Here is a 26,250-nt window from a genome sequence, read left to right as displayed (position 1 = left end):
CCCTTTGTCTAACAAGCCGCCATACCGGTTCAGCCCACTAGGGCACATTTTCCTATCATTACATTTACCTTTGTTTGTTTGTTTATGCATTTCTGTGAATTACTTAGTTAGTAATAAATAAATGATTTAAGACAATTGATGTATGGATGACTCATAGTGAATACAATTTACGACGTTTGGAATGAGACTAACGTGAGGTAAAATAAATATATAATTAATCAGAAGACTATTGATCAGATATGAAAATATCTGAAAGGATATATTGGGAAATTATAACTTTGTAATCTGAATACTTTCCTTGGTGCCCCAACTTCCTAGTTAATTACAGTTACATGATTATTCAGTTTAATCGAGTAACTAATTACAGAGAATCTTTGATTAAAAAAATAAGTCTTCAGTTTAATGATAGTAAAGACACGACAATATTAAAGTACGAGTTAAGTTAGTGTGTAGGTGTATATTTAGCAGCTGTATGAGTTCATTTGGCGTGTGCAGGACTGCTTGCAGCCGTTTATTTAGCACATTTGCAGGCGCTTATTTGATGCGCGTAGGCGTTAATTTATCACCTGCACCTGCTTACTTTACAAACACAGCATTAAAAATATTGTGTTTTGACCACGTGCTTTAAGACCCAAACGGCATTCCATAGAGAGGTGTCTGTGGCGCAAGTCCTGGCTCTTCTTCTCCCACCCATCCATCCTTTGGTAGGATTCACAGAGTAACACAGAAATGTTGTTAAGGAGAGCAAACAGTGACCCACTTGCTAAGACAATTTCAGTTGTTGTCAGACAAACCAGATTATGGACACGTGTATAGCACCATACATGCATTTGATTGGGGGACTTTGAGGTTAACAGAGTAGAGAAGCCCTTATATTTGTCCTGCATATTGAATGCTCCATCCATAGCATTGCCAATGCATTTGCTCATGTCTAATTTTAATTTATCCACACTCCATCTGTCAACAACTGGACAAAGTACTGTCCAGTGGATGCCTTACACTTCACAACAGCCACAAGCTTCTCTTGTACAACATCTGTCACATATCTCAATGACAGAGCACTGGTCTTGAGAAGTTGTGTCCTGCGTTGTGTCGATCTGGACAGAGCACATTCCAGCCTGCTCAATTTCACTTGACATGGTCTCTTGGATAATGCTCTGAATTGTGTGAATGACGGTGTTGACAGTATTTTTTGAGAGGAGTATGATTAGAGAACCTCTGCCTCTTGCCCCAGACTGATGTAGGTTCTTGCTTTTCTCATCTCCAAGAAATGACTGTGATCGATACTGGTGTCCTCTAATGTATACGCTGCCTCAGACTGTATCCCCCTGTAACTGAGCCCCATCTTGCCAATGACTTTCACTAAGTCTACGACACGTTCCAGCACCTGCCTTCTCCTGCGTACCTGCTCTCTGTGGGCGGACACTTGACTGCCACTGAGCAGACTTTGAATGTCTGCTTGGGAGGACCTTAAAAAGTATGTCTCAGCACTACTTCTGTGCATGTTGCTCTTCTCGTGCTCTTCTACCCTTTGGTGAACAGGTTTCCAATCCGCCATTCAACTCATAAAAATACTGCTATCAGTAGGCTTCACAAATGCCATACAAATTGACTTGAGTCTCTTGAAATAATCAAAAGTTGGTCTGGCATCCTGGCCTTCCCTGACTCTCTTCCACTGACACTGGACTGGACCTATCATCAACCTGGATATGAATAAAATAATATATCAATTAACTAATAAAAGCCCAATTCTGAAAAACTACAAAAACACAGCAGCAGCCCCACTATTTCATATCAAGTGAATGAATGACAACACAACACGTTTTTTTTGTGTGGCTTTACTCACCGTTCACACAGGACTGTTGGCATGGTGATGAGTTTCAATGCATTGTCTAGTAAGAGGCAAAGTGGTAGGAACCATGGCGATGAGGATCATAGCTAGCAAATCACTGTAGCCATATTCTCCCGCACAAAATAGGAATTTTGAGGGAAAGGACTTGATTGGTTTTACAATATGTATACCATTTGCCACCAATGGCTGTATAGACATTAAATAAAATTTGCTAATTAAAATGTTTGACCAATAGTATTTGCATTTCACTCGTAAATTCTGATATAACATGTTGTTTTTGTAACACATTTAGGCACATATCTACTGCTTCGGCTGCACAATCTTTGGCTTCGCTGTCCTCTCCGTCTACTCTTTAATAACCCGCGAACCGGGTTGTGGCATCTTCCTCTTGCCAGTCTAGCACTTCGATGTTAGCATCGGTGGCCCTGGTACTACTACTACAGAATAAGTTGGTTCATTTTTTTTTACATTTACTTGCATTTGAGTGAAGACTTTTGACTGCGAGTGTGAGTGAGACAAAGGGGGCGGGACAAAGGGTTGCATAGACGTTCCTTTGGAATAGACCAACGGGCCTGAGGGAAAGGGGGGGTTTCTCCCGGTGACCAGTCCGCTACTGCCGGCCACCCCAAGCTTTGGAGAGCCCAAGGTTACCGTCTACCCCAAGCTTTGGAGAGCCCAAGGTTACCGTCTACCCCAAGTTTTGGAGAGCCCAAGGTTACCATCCACCCCAAGCTTTGGAGAGCCCAAGGTTACCGTCTACCCCAAGGTTACCATCCACCCCAAGCTTTATAGAGCCCAAAGTTACCGGCCACCCAAAAAGAAAATCAGGAAAATAAACAAAGATACAAAACACAGGTGAATCTTTGGCCTCTCCCAGGCGCTCACTTTTTTGGGGGCAAATTTTATTTTTTAAATCTGCCCAAAAATGTTGAATGCAAATACACCTCCAGTCTGAGGCTTACAGTTTTTATAATATAGACATTCACCAATAAATACACTACACACACATTACTTGAACATACACAGCATCATACCTTTGATGAGAAGTATAAAAAATTGCATGTTGCCTTGTTTATTATTCCTGAACTTAATGAGTTAAATTACGTATGATATACAGGCTAATGATTCTGCCTGCCTTTTCAGTAGGAACTAAGTGATTTATCTCTTCCACTGACTACAGTTATTAACGGTCGTCTCTTTTGTCTGAAATTACACTTGTCATCATCATCCCCACGTGTGATTAATGTCACCGGGGCTATGGTTTTACCCCCTCATCTTACTTCATCAGATAGGCACTGACACTTAAAACTGGTCTGAGACCTGCTCCGGGTTCTAAATCCATTTGTTTTAATGAGTTAACCACCGTAGCAGAGAGTTAATCATGAAAGCCAAACTGATACTTTTACTTTACGGAAAGAACTTTGACATTCTTTCAGACATATCCAGTTTGACTAGCTTGTTTTCTACAAGCCTTACTGAGAAAATGTCAGACATTCTTTTTTCGAGTGATTTCCCCAGCTGTTCCAAGAGCTGTAACTCTCTTTTACTTTAAGTGCAGCGATCAGGAAAGACAGTTGAAAGTGTGCCGCTGTCCCTGGGAGGTGTACTCAAGACACAGTGGGGCCAGCCAGGAAGGGCCTGAGGACACCCAGCAGCACTGCGCCAATCAAGTGAGCTCAGACTTAGTGGGGCCAGCCGGGAAGGGCCTAAAGACACCAAACAGGTTGCAGAGGTGGAGACATAATAGGAAATATGTCAACTGAAGACATTACGCTCGCGAACGTTGCAAAATAAATGTAGATGTAAATGTAATCTATTATTCAATTATTGCACCCACACTGCTCGCGCGCGTCAACGAGCATCTGCGTTGCCATGGGCTAAAATAGAAGTCAGTTCTATTTGTGACGCAGATTGCGCTGCAAGTCCTGCCTCGCCCATCTCCTCATTGGTTTATAGAAGCAGGTACCCACATGCCATCTCCTCCTTGGTTATACCCACGTGGGTGACTGAAAGACGAACAAGGTCGGTGGCGGTAATGCACCTAATTTATGAAAGTTGCCAATCGCAATATAAAGTTGAGAAGAAAAGGCCTGGAAGGAGGAGAGATGACTAGAAACGATTCGGTTGACTGTTTTATGTGTGAATTAATTGGTGGCGTAGAGGATCTTGTGCATTTCAGGTAAAAGAACAACTCAATGTTTATATCCCAGGACAAATTAGCTAGCAACAGCAAGCTAGCTAAATAGAACAAATTAGGTAGCAAGTGAAAGCTAGCTAGCTAAATTGCCATACATGTTTAATGCTTTTTGACCTGTCCCCAAATGAATGTAATTGGTTCAGAGTTTGTTTTGATATTTTAACCTGCGTGTAGTGATCACATTTGGTGTAGGGGGACAAAATAAATGTATGCACGATGGCGCACGCACGCAGCCGGTTGGGGTTCCGTGTTAGGCATGCTGCAAGGAGGCATGGGGACTGCAGATGTGGCCAGGGCAATAAATTGCAATGTCCGTACTGTGAGACGCCTAAGACAGCGCTACAGGGAGACAGGACGGACAGCTGATTGTCCTCGCAGTGGTAGACCACGTGTAACAACTCCTGCACAGGATTGGTACATCCAAACATCACACCTGCGGGACAGATACAGGATGGCAACACATGCCTGAGTTACACCAGGAACACACAATCGTTCCATCAGTTCTCAGACTGTCCGCAACAGGCTGAGCGAGGCTGGACTGAGGGCTGTAGGCCTGTTGTAAGGCAGGTCCTCACCAGACATCACTGGCAACAACGTTACCTATGGGCACAAACCCACTGTCGCTGGACCAGACAGGACTGGCAAAAAGTGCTTTTCACTGACGAAGCGCGGTTTTGTCTCACCAGGGGTGACGGTCGGATTCACCTTTATCGTCGAAGGAATGAGCGTTACACCGAGGCCTGTACTCTGGAGCGGGATCGATTTGGAGGTGGAGGGTCCGTCATGGTCTGGGGCGGTGTGTCACAGCATCATCGGACTGAGCTTGTTGTCATTGCAAGCAATCTTATTGCTGTGCGTTACAGGGAAGACATCCTCCTCCCTCATGTGGTACCCTTCCTGCATGACAATGCCACCAGCCATACTGTTCGTTCTGTGCGTGAATTCCTGCAAGACAGGAATGTCAGCGTTCTACCATGGCCAGCGAAGAGCCCGGATCTCAATCCCATTGAGCATGTCTGGGACCTGTTGGATCGGAGGGCTAGGGCAAGGGCCATTCCCCCCCCCAGAAATGTCTGGGAACTTGCAGGTGCCTTGGTGGACGAGTGGGGTAGCATCTCACAGCAAGAACTGGCAAATCTGGTGCAGTCCATGAGGAGGAGATGCACTGCAGTACTTAATGCAGCTGGTGGCCACACCAGATGCTGACTTACTTTTGATTTTGACCTCCCCTTCAGGGACACATTATTCAATTTCTGTTAGTCGCATGTCTGTGGAACTTGTTCAGTTTGTCTGTTGAATCTTATAAGTTCATACAAATATATTTACACATGTTAAGTTTGCTGAAAAATAAACGCAGTTGACAGAGACAGGACATTTCTTTTTTTTGCTGAGTTCATGCACATCCTTTTACCATGGGGCGATTACAATGCTTGACAATAAACAAAAACAGACAGTGCCATGGCACCTTTTTGAACTGGAAATCCAGTCACACCTCATGCCTTTTTCCTCCGTGCACACACAGACCAGATCCAGTAAACATTAACCTAGAGAAGGAATGGACCATTTAGTAAATGTATTGCTTTTGTATAATCTGAAATGTTTTTCCTCTTGATGAAAGTTATACACACAACATGTATTTGTGCCATTAGGATTAATAAGGCTCTTAAAAAAAAAAGACATGATACTGTAAATATGTTCATGTACTGTGCATAATGCAATCAAATGCAAATTAATTACTTAAAAATCATACAATGTGATTTTCTGGATTTTTGTTTTAGATTCCGTCTCTCACAGTTGAAGTGCACCTATGATACAAATTATAGACCTCTACATGCTTTGTAAGTAGGAAAACCTGCAAAATCAGCCGTCTGAAATACTTGTTCTCCCCACTGTATGTCATAATACAGACACACAGGCCTGCGTGCATGAGACACACACACACACACACACACACACACACTAAAAGGGTAGAACAATTAGTGATAATTACCCGTAACCAAGAGAAGGCTCTCACCTCACTCCCGAAATCCGACTTTTAGTCGAGTGCATCCTGACTTCTACGCCGTGTCTATTTTTTTCTTTGTGGCGTCCTGTCTCTGTCCGCTCTGCTGCCCTGCCGAGAGAGAAATAAATCGTCATTATGGACGACATTAAAGTGTCGGTGACAAGCATATGTCAGCAGTGACGCATTAATCAAATCTTAATGGCCACCGCTGCTGTTGAACTAATGATTATTTCTGGAACTCTCTAATGACTGGAACCGTAGACTGCACAGCACGGCAGGGTTCTGCCGTTATGTCTCCCTGCTATACAAGAACTGAGACTGGCTGTGTAACCTTTTATTAGAGATATTAGTTAGATTAGTTTATTAGTTAGAGATTATTTTATTAGTTAGCATATATTGTGAGAAATTACCCATAAGTGTGAATTGCAAGATGTGTGGCTCTCTCTCTCTAACTTTATCCTCCCTCTTTCTCACGAACTCCCCTCTCACCCCCTCTAAAAAAACACTCTGGTTGTGGATCCTTTGTTGGGAGTTCCTAAGGTTGATATCCTCTTTTCGTTTTAGGAAGACAAGAAGTTCAGTCTATGTAGTGATTTGAATGTACCTGAAAGTACATGACAGTTTGATAGTTGGCATGATAGTTCTGCAAATACATGTTAATTCATACTCCAATCTGTGTCCTAACAAGTAACGCTCTACTGCCACCTAGTGGCTGTGTTAGCACACACATTTTCAAATCAAATTATATTTGTCACATGCGCCGAATACAACCGGAAAATACCTTGAAATGCTTAATTACAATAATTTAATTACGAGCCCTAAATAAACTAAAGTAAAAAATGTAACGAAAATTACATAACAATAACGAGGCTATATACTGTATGGGGATACCAGTACTGAGTCAGACTATGCATAGATAATAGACAGCGAGAGTAGCAGCAGTGTAAAAACAACAAAGATGTTTACAGACGTTATCGCAGGTTCAGTGAAATGCTTATGCATCTAGCGCCAACAATGTAGCAATACAATAACAATACACACATAAACCAAAAAGAAAGAACAAGAAATGTAGACATATCTGAGACATAAATATATATATAAATATGTACAGTATGTGAAAGGTGTGTACAGACCGTATATGAATATAGAGGTGTGTATAGACAGTATATGAATATAGAGGTGTGTATAGACAGTATATGAATATAGAGGTGTGTATAGACAGTACATGAATATAGAGGTGTGTATAGACAGTATATGAATATAGAGGTGTGTATAGACAGTATATGAATATAGAGGTGTGTATAGACAGTATATGAATATAGAGGTGTGTATAGACAGTATATGAATATAGAGGTGTGTATAGACCGTATATGAATATAGAGGTGTGTATAGACCGTATATGAATATAGAGGTGTGTATAGACCGTATATGAATATAGAGGTGTGTATAGACAGTATATGAATAGAAAATCTGTGTACAGACAGTATATGAATATAGAGGTGTGTGTATAGACAGTATATGAATAGAAAATCTGTGTACAGACAGTATATGAATATAGAGGTGTGTGTATAGACCAGGGCTCTCCAACCCTGTTCCTGGAGAGCTACCATTCTTGTAGGTTTTTGCTCCAACCCTGATGTAACGCACCTGATTTCTAATAATTAGCTAGTTGATGATAAGAATCAGGTTAGTTACAACTGGAGTTGGAGTGAAAACCTACAGTGGGTAAAACAGAATGTAAAATGTTTTAAAGTGATCATTTGTTCAAGGGGGTGAGGGGGAGTATGTACATAGGGCAGGAGTCTCTATGGTGAAGGGTAGGTAGAGTGCCGGGTGGTAGCCCACTAGTGGCAGTGTCTAAGGTTCAGGGCAGGGTACTCCAAATCAAATTTATTTGTCACATACACATGGTTAGCAGATGTTAATGCGAGTGTAGCGAAATGCTTGTGCTTCTAGTTCCGACAATGCAGTAATAACCAACGAGTAATCTAACCTAACAATTCCAAAACTACTACCTTATACACACAAGTGTAAAGGGATAAAGAACATGTACATAAAGATATATGAATGAGTGATGGTACAGAACAGCATAGGCAAGATGCAGTAGATGGTATCGAGTACAGCATATACATATACTGAACATCAAACAAAGATGATCTATTATATTGACAAGCTAGTTGACTGACCTTTCCCACTGTGCACAGACGTCAATTCAACGTCTATTCCACGTTGGTTCAAGGTCATTTCGTTCAAATTACACAGAAGCAATGTTGATTCAACCAGGTGTGTGCCCAGTGGGTTCTAATAATGGAAATGCATGTCTGCAAAGGTGGACAAGGCTAAATCAGGTGGGAACATTCTAGCCAATGAGAGATAGCAGATAAGTGCGTGAACAACTGACATAACTTCGATATAAAAAAAGTTTTTCTCAAAGTTGCCGGAATGCCACGTGTGTCCACTTATATCATTACATTTCTAACACCCTAATCATTACGAAACTTCTGTTCAATCATATAAGCCTCACATAGCAAATGAGCAATTACATTTTTGTTGGTAGACCAAATTCGACACTCATAGATTCCAAAACAAAAATCCCCATTTGGTCTGCTTAACGCGGTATTGTCGAGCGCACAGCTTTTGGGGCTGGAGAGGAACATCTTACTTCACCTTTGACTCAAATCAAAGAACAGTGAAGAGAAAATTGCCTATTCATTGTTTGATTTGGGTGTACCGGTGTGTGTTAAAAAAGCCAATAGGTGACAGTAAAGCTTTAGTTGTTAGGCAACATGAGAGCAGTGTTTCTTAATCCTGGTCCTTGGGACCCCAAAGGGGTGCATATTTTGCTAGGGCATGTTTTGCTAGGGCATGTCTTGCTAGGGCATATTTTGCTAGGGCATATTTTGCTAGGGCATGTTTTGCTAGGGCAAAAAAAAAAATAATGTGCTCCCCTTTGTGTCCCCAAGACCAGGATCAAGAAACACTGCAGTAGACAGATCAGGGCCACGTTCAAAGGTTCTCTAACGTTGCAGATAGAAATGTCATGAATAGAGCCTACATGATTTCTTGTTCCATGTCGGAGAGGCATGTTTGTTCTATATAACATGTTTATATCTGAACTGTCCAAACGTGTCCTCCTGAAGGCGCCCCAGAGTATGAATGAACATACAGTATCATAATCAAATGTCATTGTGGTGTCAAGGTACTTTCGCCGGCAGGTAGCCTAGCGATTAACAGCATTGAGCCAGTAATTGAACGGTTGCTGGTTTGAGTCCCTGAGACGACTGGGTGAAAGATCTGTCAATGTACCCTTGAGCAAGGCACTTAACTTTAATTTATCCTGTAAATTACTAAAAATGTACATTTTAAATCACACTGCAGGCCTAAAGGCAACTAAAATATAACATGTCTTTAGTTACCTTGTTTACGCTGTTCTTTTGTCTTCTATGGCTGACACTTGTACACGTGGAATTACGAAAGACACAAGATAATGTGTGAATGTCTGTGTGTGACTGGTAACTTCTCTGCAGAATCTTTACAATATTGTGTTTTGTGGTTATTGGTCTGAAGAGGTCTTTATTATAATTTTTCCCTCATTAATTATTAACTACATTCATTACTTAACTACATTTTTTTCTTGTTCCTCTTCTTTGGGGTTTTATGACTGTGCAAACCAAACCAGAGACGTTTAGAATCTTTATTCAAATGTAACCTTAAAAATAAAAGGGTTTCTTATTTGAATACCGGAAGTGACGTTTTAAAAAAGGAAGACAGAAGGAAACACATCCACGAACAAAGCTCACATTATTTTATTTTGAATCCAAGTATACTGGCACTGAAAGCTCGAAATGAGAAAACACCATATCCTGATTGAAGAAGGTATGGTTGCAGTGGCCATCTCTTTGGCGTTGTCAACATTTCTAGGCTAGTTAGCTAGTGTATTGAATTAAAAACGTGAGGGATTGTAGCTAGCTAGGCAATCTATTAGACAGTTTAGCCACACGTTGTAAAAGATGTGCCACAAACAAAAACATAGCTTGTTAGCTGAACAAAGTAATTGCATTTTCACATGGAAATAGCACTTGATTTTCTATGTAATATTGTAGCTCGTTTTCAAGGAATGACATTATATGAAGAAAAAAAATTATACTTTGCTAAAACGTTGGAAGCTATAGAATAACAAGGATACATGTCAGAGTTATCCAAATAACTGAATGTGTGCCTGTTGTAAGTCCCTCTCTGCCCCTCATATATGTTATCCAAATAAGTGAAATTGTGACTGCTGTAGGTCCCCCGTCATCTCTATTATCCAGCTAACTGCATTTGTGTCTGCAGTAGGTCCCCCTGTCATCTCTGTTACCAGCTAATTGAATGTGTGTCTGCTGTAGGTCTCCCTCTCCCCCTATCATCTCTGTTATCCAGCTAACTTAATTTGTGTCTGCTGTAGGTCTCCCTCTCCCCCTATCATCTCTGTTATCCAACTAACTGAATGTGTCTGCAGTAGGTCTCCCCCTATCATCTCTGCGTCTGTTGGTTCCTCCCCTGCGGCTGGTGTCTGCAGCTCTATGGCAAGTTGTTCAGCAGAGAGACGTAATGGACTACGGGTTGGTGGAGGAGTTTGTCACCACTGTGTTGGAGATAGTTCCTGATATGATGAGTTACAGGGAGAGAGTCCAACTCATCATGGGGCTGCGAGCACAGGTGAGAGATGGTGCTGATTGGTGGAGACGAGGGAGTGGCCAGAATTCCTCAACTCTCATCTCCTGAGGTGTATTCATTAGTGTGTACACCATAGTACCTTACCATATTCTATTGAGGCATATTTTAAACACAAACCCTTACGGGCAACAGGTAGCCTGGCGGGTTAGGGGCTTTGGGCCAGTAACCGAATCAGCAAGGCAATTAACCCTAAGGGGGTGTGTCAGTGGGATACGCAAAAAAACACATTTCCATTTCACACTTGTACAGGTTACCCTCTTGTACAGTGGAACAGGTTTATATACACACGCCCTAATAATAATCATTATAATAATCATTGATGTGCTGCTTTTAGTGTGTATTTATTGGTGATGTGTTGGCTTGTGCAATGAAATTTCCCCTCTGTGGGATGAATAAAGTATCATCTTATTTTAGCAAAATGTTTTTTGCAACAAAAACAACTTTCTTATTGGACACATTCTTATGGGTCCCTCCCTGTTTCAGCCCATTTGCTTCCTTGTGAATACACTCCCGATGTCAATATACTGTTTCTATTTTTGTTGGCCCACCCACCAGTCCAATTTAAATTGCATTCATAACAAATTGAACTTTTACTAATTCAGCTGGTTCTGGAGTTGTGTCGCTCTGATCACCTAGCCAACCCTGAGACCATCCAGCCACACCTGAACAGGATGAAGACCTGTATCATCACTCATAGGGACAAGGAGGTTAGTACTACCCAGTAACAGATCAAGACTTGTAACGCTGCTACTTAGTTGAATTTATTATGACTGAGCTATCCATACTTGCTGTAGATTTCTGATCCAGAGGTGGAAGCGTCAGAATTAACTTTCCGGAAGCTGATTCAAACTCTGCTGGAAGACCCAATTGAGAAAGAACACTTCTTTCAGGTCAGTGTTGTAACTTAAAGCTGCTTATAACTAAGGGGCGATTTATTTTATGAGGCAGGTGCAAATAATTCTGTAAATCAGAAAGTACTGAATATCCTCTACTTGTTTCTTAGAATATTTTTCCAGAGGAATTTGGCCCCAAGTATAACTCAGCACTGCAGACTCTGGTGTGGGAGTTCCTCTCCAGGCTGGAGAAGCTGCTTCCAGCACCAACCCTTCAACAGGTACCATGCTAACATCGTATTACCTTCATCAGGTACCATGCTAACATCTTATTACCTTCATCAGGGACCATGCTAACATCTTATTACCTTCATCGGGGACCATGCTAACATCGTATTACCTTCATCAGGGACCATGCTAACATCTTATTACCTTCATCGGGGACCATGCTAACATCTTATTACCTTCATCAGGGACCATGCTAACATCTTATTACCTTCATCGGGGACCATGCTAACATCTTATTGCCTTCATCAGGGACCATGCTAACATCTTATTAACTTCATCGGGGACCATGCTAACATCGTATTACCTTCATCGGGGACCATGCTAACATCTTATTGCCTTCATCAGGGACCATGCTAACATCTTATTAACTTCATCTGGGACCATGCTAACATCGTATTACCTTCATCGGGGACCATGCTAACATCTTATTAACTTCATCAGGGACCATGCTAACATCGTATTACCTTCATCGGGGACCATGCTAACATCTTATTGCCTTCATCAGGGACCATGCTAACATCGTATTACCTTCATCAGGGACCATGCTAACATCTTATGACCTTCATCAGCATACTGTCATACATGTTTAACAATTGCATATGTTATAATACAAAATGGATACATTGGTCTTTTTAAAAGCCATTCTCTCTCTTCCCATTAGACGGCATCTTGGTTCCTACCTGACCCCTCTGTCCTGGAGGAGTGTGTGCAGTGTGTATCCCACCCTCAGCCTTTGAAGACCCTTCTCCAGCACCACAACAACACATGTGGACATGTAGACACCAATGGTAGGAGAAATAGACTTTGGACAGGAAATAATGTTATCAGAAAGCCTATAACATTTCCATGTTTGGTTTTAAAATTGACTTTTCTTCTTCAACTGTCTCTAGCTCTGTCTTCCGGTGACAATCAGATCCTCGCTTCAATGTCTCTCCCTTCCTTAGTGATAGATGAAGCCTTCAATGACCAAGCTGACCCAGAGGTCCAATCAGAACCTGAGCAGGAATGTATGAGCCCTGTCTCATCTGACAATGAGCCAAAGATGGCCTCTTTGTTGGAACACATGGAGAGTGAACTGTTGCCTTTGAATAAAGAGGTGAAGCCTGCTTTTTTGGAGGTAGCGTGTAGACACAAGAAAACAACAGCGAAAAACAATACATCTTTTCGCCACCTTCACACTGACAGTGGGCTGAAAATCCAAGGAAAAGCCCACAGCAGCCAACAAGAAGTGCAGGACATTTCTAGTTTATCTACTTCCTGTCGGCTCCGTCAGCTCAAAGTGCTGCTACACAGACTTGACATTGCTGAAATGCTTTTACCTGTGACGGAGGTCTCTTCAACACCGAGGAGAGAGAGGCTTCAGATTGACAAAGTAGGATCCCAAGGACAGAGAAGAGGACCGGTCATATCACACAAGAGTGAAAGGAGTATCAATGAAGAGCCCTCTGATGGTCAACCTCAGTATTCTCTGGCCCCTGACCCATCCCTTACCACAGGGCTGCCTAAAAGAAGCAAGCGTGTCAAAATATGCTCCTTGTGTGGAAAGACTTTCAGCGAAGCAAAGGATTTGACGGCACACATGAGATGTCACAATGAGCAGAGCCCTTCCAAGTGCACCCAGTGTGGACAAGACTTTGAACACCATGAGGACTTACAGAAACATCAGCAGAATGTGTGTGAGGCGGCAGCTCAACCAGAAGAGGACAACATGTCTACGGTATCTTTTAAGGAGGATAACATGTCTATGACATCTGTGGAGGATGATTGGACAGAGATATCCCACCTCCATGACACTTTACCTCAAAACAAAAGAGGTCCCTATGTTCATCACACTCCAAAAGCCTTCCAGCCTTCCAAAGCCAGACAAATATGCCATGTGTGTCACAAGACTCTTTGTAATGTATTTATGCTGAGAAGGCACCTGAAATCTGTCCATGGTCTGCTCCCCTACAAGTGCTACAACTGTGAGGCAAGTTTTGGGAATAATCCTAGTTTGAAGAAACACGTAAAAGAGTGCTTGAAGACGAAGAAACGCCACCCTTGCTCTCTGTGCGGTGTGACCTTTGAGCCAAATGAGTGTTCGGAGGGGAACCAACAGCAGTTCGTAGAAAATGGTACAGCGATACCCCAGAATGCAACAGCCTTCAGTGCTCTGCCCTTCAGTGCTCTGATACAGTCCTCCAGTAATTACAGAACATGTCTTCTGTGTAATGAAACTTTCGATACTGCAGCGAACTTGAGAATACACATAAAATGTCAACATGATGTACATCCTTACCCATGCATCAATTGTGGGGAAAGTTTCCCAAGCATATCGGATCTGCGGATACACAAGTGTTCAGGTCAAAACATTCCAGACTCCAGAAAGTGTCCGGGGTGCAGGAATAGGACATCTCAATCCACGCCGCAGCAGTTAAAGACAAGTCAGGAAGTGAACCTTAGACACCAGACAGACAGGCCACTAGTTGCAGCAGAAAACGAGATGGCGATCCCGCAGTCCTGCAACACAGATGTTGACTGCTCAAATGACTTGCAGCAATGCAAGCCAAAGGAGTGTGAGATTAACTTTCAGAGAGGACAGCAAGACTGGAGTGAGGCAGTTGATCCAAACCAGCATCCAGAGGAGGTTGATCCAGCACACAGAAGCAGTTGTCTGGTTCCAAGGGAGGATGGGACAGAGATTCCCCACAGCCATCGCACGTCACCCGAGAACCCAACAACTTCCAAAGCGCCTCCCACTGGCGTGATTTTAAATTCTAGAACATGTCTGGTGTGCTATAAGACATTCTTTAACAGAGCAAGCTTGCTTCAACATCGGAGACGTCACTCACAGGGTCAGGGACCCCACACATGCGCCATATGTTCAAGGAGCTTTGGTCGAGCTTTTGATTTGACAAGACATCAGGCCAGGAAAACAGGTTGTGGCTCAATGCACCGTAATCTCGTTGTACATGAGAATGCTCCTACCGAAGTTAAACCGGTCTTCTCTTGCCCCCATTGTCAGGAATGGTTCACGAGCGAAAATAAACTGGAGACACACATGCTATGTCACACAGGGGAAGGGTTCACATGTAGGTTTTGCGGCAAGATGTTTGCTAAACAATATAAATTATACATCCATGTTCGTTCGCATATTGACAGACCTCATCTATGTGATGCATGTGGTAAGGATTTCAGAACTAAGTATGCATTGAAAGTACACACGCGTGTACACACGGGAGAACGACCGTTCTCTTGCCCAGATTGTGGCAAAAGATGTTCTTCGAAGGGTAATCTGAAGGCCCATCAACAGAGTCATACAGGAGAACGTCCATTTGCGTGCCCTCTCTGTAAAGTACGCTGTCGCATTAAGTCGCAACTAAAAGTACACATTTTAACTCACACAGGGGAGAGGCCTCATAAGTGTTTGGCTTGTGGGAAGACTTTTCAACTGAAACTTTTGTTGAGAAAACATCAGTTAGCTTCATGTTCTTAGTTGTCTTTGACTCCCTTTTTTTTTGATTTCCAGGATGTACCCGTTTTTAAGTGTTTGATTTTTTTAATTCGTCAAGATTCTCCACATTACTAGCTCGTAACTAGGTGACTAGCTCGTAACTAGGTGACTAGCTCGTAACTAGGTGACTAGCTCGTAACTAGGTGACTAGCTCGTAACTAGGTGACTAGCTCGTAACTAGGTGACTAGCTCGTAACTAGGTGACTAGCTCGTAACTAGGTGACTAGCTCGTAACTAGGTGACTAGCTCGTAACTAGGTGTGGGTTCTAATCCAGACTGTAGCCTTCACCTTTTGATTGTACATGTTAAAGAAAGTCAAATATGATTTTATTTTCACTAATAATTGATTAACACAGCAGCCCATTGTGAAAATCCTTTATGTGGCAAATATATATGTTGAAAATAAACGATGCAATTATTACGAGTGGCGGTTGTTTACCCCCTTCTTTTCTCCAAGTGTTTCAGCTGATCTTATTCAAAGAGTACCATGGTATACCCAGCTATGTTTAGCTATAACGTTTTTACCCCATAGGAGCATCCGATATATAGTTTTCTTTAAGTTCAGGATGTTTTTGTTCACTTACACCCCAAGAAAAATTATCCATGCAGTGTTCATGATTTTATAATGCCCTTCTGGTTCAAATTCTGAATGTTTCTCAAGAGTATAGATTAAAATAAAAATGCTAACTGTAATCATTGCAGAACATATTACAGTACCCTGAGAATTGAGATGAATAAAACCGCATTTGAGCAGAACTCAGTGTTCCTCTGTCTTTTTAAAATGTATTTAACCAATGACATGATCTGTTAATTACAATTAATATCCTGGAGGAAGGATCCTTTTTTTTTTTTACAATTAAAATAATCTTAACCTCGATAGTCCCAGTCTGTTCCAGACTATTTTGTTTACTTTGCTCCAGTTTAGCATTAGCAATAGTTGAGTACAAAAATAGCATTGATCTAAGCAGCATAGCCTCCCTAAAATTCTTTAAGGACCAGTGGATTAAGGCAATGTTGTGTCTAGGCATACAGTAATGGCTGATTTTATATAAATCAATGATGTTAACAAGTATCCTACCAGTCACATCAACTAGGAGGATAGGCACTAATATCTCAAAGTAAGGCAGTTGGGTGAGGCTAGCAGCAACTATGCTTTCACAATTCTGGTTGAAGCACCGGAGTCACCCACCATTTCTAATTCACAGCCATAAACACACACAGATCTCATCTCTAAAAGTTTTGTATTTTATTTAAGACGATAATCCTTTCCAGAGTGGCCAGCTGAGATGAATGAGCTTCATGTCACTGTGGAGTCTCCTGACGCGATCCACGTCCTCAACTGAGAGGGAGAACCCAAAGACCTGAGGAGGAGACACTTGTGAGTGACATCACTCTCGGAGAAAACAGTCCTCCCCAGATCTCAATGGTATTTTAAATTGAGGCACGGCCATTCATTGTCTGCTTAGTTACCTCTTAACTAAGCAGCCATTCACGTACATGCAAGCCAAGATATAGGGGCAGCCAAATATACACACGAAATCAGATGAAAGGGTTTGTGAAACAAAAGGAGAAAAGCGAATACGTTGGATGCAAATATGATTCATGATAATCAAAGATCGGAGATACATTTTGTAGGGTGGAAGACTGCATGCCAGGGAAAATGACCAGAAAGGAAGAGTGGGAATGATTTAGTTACTAAATAAAGTTAGAATAGTAAAGAGCTGAAGCTCTGCTATCCATAGAGGCAAGGCATGCTTGTGAGAAGCAGTGATGGTGAACACATGCTGCACCTGTCACTCCACACATGTGGGATCCCAGCTCACGTGTCTCCCATCATGCAACTTGCCCAATGCCTCCATGTCTTTCCCCTCCAGTTGGAACCCAAAGACCTAGGAGTGGGAGGAGCCAGGACCAGCAGGGGGGGGAAAGGTGGAGGGCAAACATGGTGGTTTGATAGAGATGATACATCCTTTTAGCTGGGGGCAGGACTCTGGACAGGATCCATTCTTGAGCTTGTGATGATCATTTGACATTTGTTGAGTCTTAAAGTAACAGTACACCCAAATGTCCCTTTTCAGCCTTCACAGACTCACGTTGGCATTGATTACCCTAAAACAATGGGGTTCTCTTAGAGCCTATTTCAACTCATTTGGACGATTTGGGTGAACTGTCTTTTTAATATTAGATTGAGCTAGATCTACTTCAACACATGCTCAAACATAACTCCACTAAAACATGCACACAATTCCCTTCTTCTGTCTTGTAAAAAAAAAATCCAACTCACTTGACAGTTTTCCAGGATCCTCTCGTTTTTGGTGGACTTGGGAATGGTGACAACTCCATTCTGAGAGGGAAGGGGGACAAAGCACACCGTTAAATAAAGATTTGTATTTTCAGTGTCTTAATGTAAGTGTATAACTATGACAGTGTAATAAGGAATATCTTTTTCGTAAGAATGAGTAACTGTATGGAACTTTGAAAAGTAATCAACACTCTCAAACATCCCCTTTACCAATCATATCCAGCCTGAGCAATGAAGCAAACAGAGCAGCTGCATCTGCTAACGTATGTTTCTGCAACCCCACTTTTTTTACTAGAAAAGTATCATGATCCATTGGGTAATTTGTCATTTTCAGTGATTATAAATATTTTTGAGCAAATGTTGTTTTTTTTAAAATATATGTCCACGGGCGACACTGCACACTGCCCTCGCCCACCTGTAGAAGAGGAATGCATATGTGAGGATGCTGTTCGTCGACTACAGCTCGCCTTTCAATACCATAGTGCCCTCTAAACTCACGGCCCTGGGACTGAACTCCTCCCTATGCAACTGGGGTCCTGGACTTCGATAGGCCACCCAGGTGGTGAAGGTAGGCAACCATGGGGCACTCTGTTCAAAACATTGACATCAGCAAACCGCTCGCCCACACAACGCTATAGACGTGGTCTGCGGTTGCGAGGCCGGTTGGATGTACTACTAAATAAATAAAAATAAAAAAAAACAGGCGGCTTATGGTATATAAATGAACACTCAATTCTCAGGCAACAGCTCAATCAAATGTATTTATAAATCCCTTCTTACATCAGCTGATGTCACAAAGTGCTGTACAGAAACCCAGCCTAAAACTCCAAACAGAAAGCAATGCAGGTGTAGAAGCACGGTGGCTAGGAAAAACTCCCTAGAAAGGCCAGAACCTAGGAAGAAACCAGGCTATGAGGGATGACCAGTCCTCTTCTGGCTGTGCCTGGTGGATTTTCCTGCAGTCAGCATGCAAATTGCACGCTGTGAGGTTCTGTGTTATATACTATAGCCCTTACCATATCATATGTGATGGAATATTATTTGCTGTTGGCTTGTGTGGGTATATGTGTTATGCAACATAGCTGACTTGAGACACTTAACAGTTTCAGGGCCATGGGCCTTTCTCATGATGGAAAAATACAGAATAACATGAAGACAGGAACTGTGCAATGAGTTGGGGGGGGGCACATTCAGAATGTAGTGTTGCGAGAACAAAAGGTATTTTGTTAGATAACAGGTGCCTGATAACTGTGTATTCTACACAACTACAACGTCTGACCGCTGGAGCGCCCGGGGGCTGGGACCAGCTCTGCGCCAACAATCAACGATAGGCTGGGTGAGTTTAAACCACGCCCAGTCTCTACTATGTGACAGGCCGGCTCGGAAGCAGGAACTACTTCTGTCAGAGTATATTATAATATATCTATCTTTGTCAGGAACAAGTCAGTTCTGTTTGCCCTGCGAGGTGTGACAGAGAGCCCGTATATACGAAAATTGCATTTACCACTTATTGCTTAGCTAATAAAAAATACATAGCATACAATCGGTGACTCAGTGTCATACTTATCCTGATACCAGATTCGATTGACGCAACCCTAACAACGCTCCCTCTTAAAACTTGAGACATCTGTGGCATTGTGTTGTATGACAACTTCACATTTTAGTGGCCTTATTGTCCCCAGCACAAGGTGTACCTGTGTAATGATCATACTGTTTAATCAGCATATTGATATGCCACACGTGTCAGGTGGATGGATTATCTTGGCAAAGAGAAATACGTTTTTTCTGCATATGGAACATTTCTGGGATCTTTTATTTCAGCTCGTGGAACATGGGACCAACACTTTACATGTTGAGTTTATGTTTTTGTTCAGTGTAACTGATGGGATACACAAGCTACACATTCCTTGCCAAATGAGGACTCCAAATGGACTGGTTGATTGAAGTTGGGAAATGTTCCAAAAAACAAGCTGCAATTTTGCAATAATTGTATTGCTTAAAAGTTTCCGCTTAAGCTACTTTGCAAACTGCTAGTGCCATATAGAATTGGTTATAACCCTCCCCCCCTTAAACATAGAGGTTCCAAACTGAAAATATGCAAAAACAGTTTGCTAAAGACATACATATTTTCATCAGAATCATTAAGCCTGGGCCTACTCACCAAGCAGATGTTGTGGCCGTAATTCATCACCATGCAGTATTCAAATGTGGAATTGTCCATTTAGAAAGAACAGGCAGGAAACTAAATCAAACATCTGTATATTGAAAAGAAGACTGATTGTGGTTTATAACCAAAATCATTTTTGTTTTATTTCAACTCGCCAAAATGGGCCCCCCTGTATTCTCTTTGAGAATAACTGTTTTAGACCTGAGATGCTACTTCACACGGGCAACTTTTTATATATTGGGAAAATATTCTGTTCCATTTTATTCTGTTATATTACATCATGATTTTTTTTTACTATAAAATAGGTATGTCTTGACTGTGATAAGGGATAAGAGCGTCTTGTCTTAAATAAACAAAACTATACCATAACACAGCCATAGGTTTCTACAAGGAACACCGCTGAGGATACTGCCTTGATTGAGATTCTGTTCCACCATATAATGTAACCAGTTGATATTACGCTTTCAATAAATCAATATTAAATTACTTTTATTTTTTATTTTATTGACAATATTTATGGACAATTTAGCAATTAGGATTTTGTTATATCGTTGTCCCCCGGTGTCTAGCTAGCTAAAATTGGCCCTTTCCTAAATTAGCCATTGATGGAGATCGGAATTTGGCCTTGTGGTTTTACTTAATTCTCAGTGTTGGCCAAAGACGAGCACACTTGATTCAACTTGTCAACTAATCATCAAGCCCTCAATGAGTTGAATGAGGTATGTTTGTCAAGGGCTATAACAAAACTGTGTACTGTTGGGGGGTACTGGAGGACCAGGGTTGGGCTGTTATGGCTACTGGAGGACCAGGGTTGGGCTGTTGGGGCTACTGGAGGACCAGGGTTGGGCTGTTGGGGCTACTGGAGGACCAGGGTTGGGCTGTTGGGGATACTGGAGGACCAGGGATGGGCTGTTGGGGCTACTGGAGGACCAGGGATGGGCTGTTGGGGCTACTGGAGGACCAGGGTTGGGCTGTTGGGGCTACTGGAGGACCAGGGTTGGGCTGTTGGGGCTACTGGAGAACCAGGGTTGGGCTGTTGGGGCTACTGGAGGACCAGGGATGGGCTGTTGGGGCTACTGGAGGACCAGGGTTGGGTTGTTGGGGCTACTGGAGGACCAGGGTTGGGCTGTTGGGGCTACTGGAGGACCAGGGTTGGGCTGTTGGGGCTACTGGAGGACCAAGGTTGGGCTGTTGGGGCTACTGGAGGACCAGGGATGGGCTGTTGGGGCTACTGGAGGACCAGGGTTGGGCTGTTGGGGCTACTGGAGGACCAGGGTTGGGCTGTTGGGGCTACTGGAGGACCAGGGTTGGGCTGTTGGGGCTACTGGAGGACCAGGGTTGGGCTGTTGGGGCTACTGGAGGACCAGGGTTGGGCTGTTGGGGCTACTAGGACCAGGGTTGGGCTGTTGGGGCTACTGGAGGACCAGGGTTGGGCAGTTGGGGCTACTGGAGGACCAGGGTTGGGCTGTTGGGGCTACTGGAGGACCAGGTTTGTGAAACACTGCGTCAAGGTCATGTAACTGTCTGTTACATGCAATGCGCGTCGTGGACTTCACTAGACAGAGGTTTCTATCAGGATTTGTGATAAAACAAAAGGTGTGGTTGAATTTATTCTGCCACTGTCTTATTGTCTTGGCCTTGAGGCCTATATATCACGGTCGCAAGGCATATGAACGAACAGGTAATAGAGCAAATGACGCAATTATCAAAACACACAGGTTGTAATATGGCTTTTTTTATGGCTTGGCTTCCCCAGTGATTTTATCCACGCACTGACACTGAATTCCCCTGATATCATATTGGTATTGTGTGTAGATCAGTGACACCAAATCTTAATGTAATACATGTTGAATTCAGGCTGTAACCCACTGTAGGTAGGCATCAGGAGAGATGAGGGTACCTGTACGCTCCACCGGATGCAGATCTGAGAGGGCGTGCGGGCGTACTTGTGTGCCAGCTGGAGGATGGTGGGGTGGCTGAGAGCTTGACCCTTGGCCAGGGGGCAATAGCCCTCGAACACGATGCCCTCCTGGCGACAGTACTCCACCAGCTCCTCTGGCTGCTGGAACGGGTGGTACTCCACCTGAGAGGTGGGAAAGGGACATCACTCGGTCTGTCCTTTCCTGTCGCTTATAACTGGTGGGCCAATGTAGGTAACAGGTCATGTCCCACAGACACACTGGCCGCATTTCCATTCCAAATATCAATCGCCTACCCTCTGCCCTCATTCAGTCTCCGTCACGGATCTAAGATAACTAGGTGGTCACTGGACAGGAAGCTACAACTCGTTTTATCCATGTTGCAATCACCCATCCAGTCCCTTCAGATCCTTCAGGGAGTGAACTAGGCCAGGAAAGACTGTGGAATGAAACGCAGCCCAATGCATCACTCACCTGGTTGACGTGAGGCACCACACTACAGTCCTCCTTCAGCTCCTTCAGATGGGAGACGAGGAAATTACTCACGCCGATGGCACGACACACGCCTGCCCCGCGTTCACCGAGACAGAAACAGAGGGCTCTAGATAAGAGACCTATGCAGAATCATATAGTCTTATAGCACGGTGTGTGACTATAAGAAATACTTTTCTGTGTCACCTTCATTATACAGCTCCTCCAAGGCCCTCCAAGTCTCCACCCTGACCTCCCTATTGGACCTTCCTGGGACCATGGCATCTGGCCAGTGCATCAGGTACAAATCTGAGAGAGGGAGAAGGGTGGGGGGTGAGAGAGGTTGTGAGAGGGGAGAGTGGGAAAGGGAGAGAGACAGAGGGAGTGAACAGGGAGGGAAAGGGAAAAAAGAGGATTGATACAATTAGAGGGAGAGCAAGGAGTCAGTAGACATTCCACCACACCAAGGAGAGGTTGACATTCCACCACACCAAGGAGACGGTAGACATTACACCACACCAAGACATAGACATTCCACCACACCAAGGAGAGGTTGACATTCCACCACACCAAGGAGACGTAGACATTCCACCACACCAAGGAGACGGTAGACATTCCACCACACCAAGGAGACGGTAGACATTCCACCACACCAAGGAGACGGTAGACATTCCACCACACCAAGGAGACGGTAGACATTCCACCACACCAAGGAGACGGTAGACATTCCACCACACCAAGGAGACGGTAGACATTCCACCACACCAAGGAGACGGTAGACATTCCACCACACCAAGGAGACGGTAGACATTCCACCACACCAAGGAGACGGTAGACATTCCACCACACCAAGGAGACGATAGACATTCCACCACACCAAGGAGACGGTAGACATTCCACCACACCAAGGAGACGGTAGACATTCCACCACACCAAGGAGACGGTAGACATTCCACCACACCAAGGAGACGGTAGACATTCCACCACACCAAGGAGACGGTAGACATTCCACCACACCAAGGAGACGGTAGACATTCCACCACACCAAGGAGACGGTAGACATTCCACCACACCAAGGAGACGGAGGTAGACATTCCACCACACCAAGGAGACATTCCACCACACCAAGGAGACGGTAGACATTCCACCACACCAAGGAGTCCACCACACCGGAGTCGGTAGACATTCCACCACACCAAGGAGACGGTCCACCACACCAAGGAGATGGTAGACATTCCACCACACCAAGGAGACGTAGACATTCCACCACACCAAAGGAGACGACATTCCACCACACCAAGTAGACATTCCACCACACCAAGGAGACGGTAGACATTCCACCACACCAAGGAGTGACGGTAGACATTCCACCACACCCGGTAGACATTCCACCACACCAAGGAGACGGTAGATATTCCACCACACCAAGGAGACGTAGACATTCCACCACACCAAGGAGACGTAGACATTCCACCACACCAAGGAGACGGTAGACATTCCACCACACCAAGGAGACGTAGACATTCCACCACACCAGGAGATGGGAAACATTCCACCACACCAAGGAGACGGTAGACATTCCACCACACCAAGGAGACGGTAGACATTCCACCACACCAAGGAGACGTAGACATTCCACCACACCAAGGAGACGGTAGACATTCCACCACACCAAGGAAACGTAAACATTCCACCACACCAAGGAGTCGGTAGACATTCCACCACACCAAGGAGACGTAGACATTCCACCACACCAAGGAGACGGTAGATATTCCACCACACCAAGGAGACGGTAGACATTCCACCACACCAAGGAGTCGGTAGACATTCCACCACACCAAGGAGACGTAGACATTCCACCACACCAAGGAGACGGTAGACATTCCACCACACCAAGGAGACGGTAGATATTCCACCACACCAAGGAGACGTAGACATTCCACCACACCAAGGAGACGTAGACATTCCACCACACCAAGGAGACGGTAGATATTCCACCACACCAAGGAGACGGTAGACATTCCACCACACCAAGGAGACGGGTCCACCACACCAAGGAGACATTCCACCACACCAAGGAGACGGACATTCCACCACACCAAGGTGACGGTAGACATTCCACCACACCAGAGGTCCACCACACCAAGGAGACGGACATTCCACCACACCAAGGAGACGTAGACATTCCACCACACCAAGGAGACGGTAGACATTCCACCACACCAAGGAGACGGTAGACATTCCACCACACCAAGGAGACGGTAGACATTCCACCAAGGTGGGTGAGAGTAAAAAGAGAGGAAAGCATTTGTTTTTTTTATTACCTATAGTGGAAGAGCTTTGGTATGAGTAGGGGGAGATCATCTTGTTGTGGACGTTGTCTCTTGCAAATGAGAACCGGTTTTCAATTGACCAGGTTCAATAAAGTCTGAATAGGTTTCCCTTATCTATTATTTCAAAAAGGACTGAATACTTTTTATCTATCAGATAAGTAAAAAGTACTCGGACCATATTGTCGTGAGCCTTACCAAGGTATTCCACCCCTAGGCGGGAACACGAGTCGCGGCAGGCCTTTTTGGAAGCGGTATAGCCGTATTCTCCGGGCCACAGTTTGGTTGTAAGCCATAGGTCTTGCCGCGGTACTCCGCTCTCCTGCACGGCTATACTCAGCTGCTCCTCACAGCCGTAACGCTTCGCTGTGTCGATGTGCCGCACGCCACACTCGCGGAGTGCATACAACATGGCGTCATGTGAATACCCGCCGTGATGCGATGTTCCTTGGGAAGAAAAGAAAGATACATCACTTTCCCTGATTTAGAATTTCAGGTATGAATTTCAAACGTTCCCTGATTTAGAATTACTGGTATGAATTTCAAACTTTCCCTGATTTTAGAATTACTGGTATGAATTTCAAACTTTCCCTGATTTTAGAATTACTGGTATGAATTTCAAACTTCTTCCTTTCAATGGGGCCATCTCAATAGTCTGAGGTGTTTCACTCTCCTTAGAATCATCTTCTCCTTCATCTGCACTCCTATAACAACATAAAATGAAAGCAATTTGGAGGATTGGCCAACCAATCCACAGAGCAGAAAAATTACAGGGGAATCAGAGAGGATGCCTCTGTGGACTACTGATACTGTGTCTCTTCATTCACACTGATTACTGATCTACAAAACATTTTGGTTAACCACTATTGAGAAGCTACTGATACTGTGTCTCTTCATTCACACTGATTACTGGTCTACAAAACCTTTTGGTTAGCCACTATTGAGAAGCTACTGATACTGGTACTGTGTCTCTTCATTCACACTGATTACTGGTCTACAAAACATTTTGGTTAGCCACTATTGAGAAGCCCACTACCTTCACACTGGTCTGTGTTGTTTTCATATTCAGTTCAGTTCAAAAGTTCGAGGATGTGTTCTTGATGGAATTCATGCTAGAACAGTCAGTCCTCTATGTAGGCTAGTTTGACACAATGTGGCGATGTTTCAGCAGAAATTCATCCGAGTAATTCCATACGGTGTGTGTGTATATATATATATATATATATATATATATATATACATACATTCATACATACACCATATATATATATAATCTATATATATATATATATATATTATATATATATATATATATATATATATATATATATATATATATATATATATATATATATATATAGATTAACTGACTCATCCTGAGCACAGTAGTAAACATTGTTGCAAAATACCTTTACATTTCTCTTTAAAAGGTTGCACGTTATGTAAAATAAAGGAAGCTTTTTACCCAGTCCCAGAATTGGAATTTGCAGGCCATTGGAAAGAGAAACTTTAGGACAAGTCGTTACAATAGAATTCATGTTTGTTCAACTGTGACTTGTAAAACCAACTAATGCGTTTTATTATATTCAATAGGACGTTTCCGGGGTGCCGCTAGTATCCAATTTTCCAAATACGTCGTAAAACTAAAAGCCTTGCGGCGAAAACCCTCGCCATAAA

The 26,250-nt window shown here is 43.4% G+C and overlaps 2 protein-coding genes across 10 annotated transcripts; one reads left to right on the top strand and one right to left on the bottom strand.

The window, feature by feature from the left end:
- The first annotated feature begins 9,799 nt into the window (after positions 1-9,799).
- Positions 9,800-16,146, top strand: LOC139375845 (gastrula zinc finger protein xFG20-1-like). 6 transcript variants are annotated; one of them, XM_071117759.1, is made up of 8 exons: positions 9,800-9,930; positions 10,553-10,752; positions 11,373-11,477; positions 11,565-11,660; positions 11,774-11,884; positions 12,553-12,679; positions 12,782-15,489; positions 15,642-16,146. In XM_071117759.1, the coding sequence occupies exons 1-7, from the start codon at positions 9,900-9,902 to the stop codon at positions 15,364-15,366; spliced, it is 3,255 nt and encodes a 1,084-aa protein (XP_070973860.1). In that variant the 5' UTR covers positions 9,800-9,899; the 3' UTR covers positions 15,367-15,489; positions 15,642-16,146. The 6 variants fall into 6 exon arrangements, with proteins under 6 accessions (XP_070973860.1, XP_070973863.1, XP_070973862.1 ...); XM_071117762.1 differs by having other exon boundaries at positions 9,806-9,930; positions 10,556-10,752; positions 15,642-16,145; XM_071117761.1 differs by having other exon boundaries at positions 9,808-9,930; positions 12,782-15,470; positions 15,642-15,805.
- On the bottom strand, positions 16,142-26,212 carry LOC139375846 (uncharacterized oxidoreductase ZK1290.5). 4 transcript variants are annotated; one of them, XM_071117768.1, is made up of 8 exons: positions 26,039-26,212; positions 24,772-25,020; positions 22,451-22,552; positions 22,247-22,338; positions 21,754-21,936; positions 17,669-17,728; positions 17,175-17,273; positions 16,142-16,745 (listed from the first exon to the last, which is right to left on the bottom strand). In XM_071117768.1, the coding sequence occupies exons 1-7, from the start codon at positions 26,109-26,111 to the stop codon at positions 17,178-17,180; spliced, it is 855 nt and encodes a 284-aa protein (XP_070973869.1). In that variant the 5' UTR covers positions 26,112-26,212; the 3' UTR covers positions 16,142-16,745; positions 17,175-17,177. The 4 variants fall into 4 exon arrangements, with proteins under 4 accessions (XP_070973869.1, XP_070973867.1, XP_070973866.1 ...); XM_071117766.1 differs by lacking the exon at positions 17,175-17,273 and having other exon boundaries at positions 26,039-26,210; XM_071117765.1 differs by lacking the exon at positions 16,142-16,745 and having other exon boundaries at positions 17,148-17,396; positions 26,039-26,210.
- Between the last annotated feature and the right edge of the window lie 38 nt (positions 26,213-26,250).

The sequence above is a fragment of the Oncorhynchus clarkii genome, chromosome 20 (genome assembly GCF_045791955.1).
Source record: "Oncorhynchus clarkii lewisi isolate Uvic-CL-2024 chromosome 20, UVic_Ocla_1.0, whole genome shotgun sequence".
NCBI classification, from domain to species: Eukaryota; Metazoa; Chordata; class Actinopteri; order Salmoniformes; family Salmonidae; genus Oncorhynchus; species Oncorhynchus clarkii.
The sequence above is the reverse complement of the archived record's forward strand: the minus strand, read 5'-3'. Positions and strand labels throughout refer to the sequence as shown.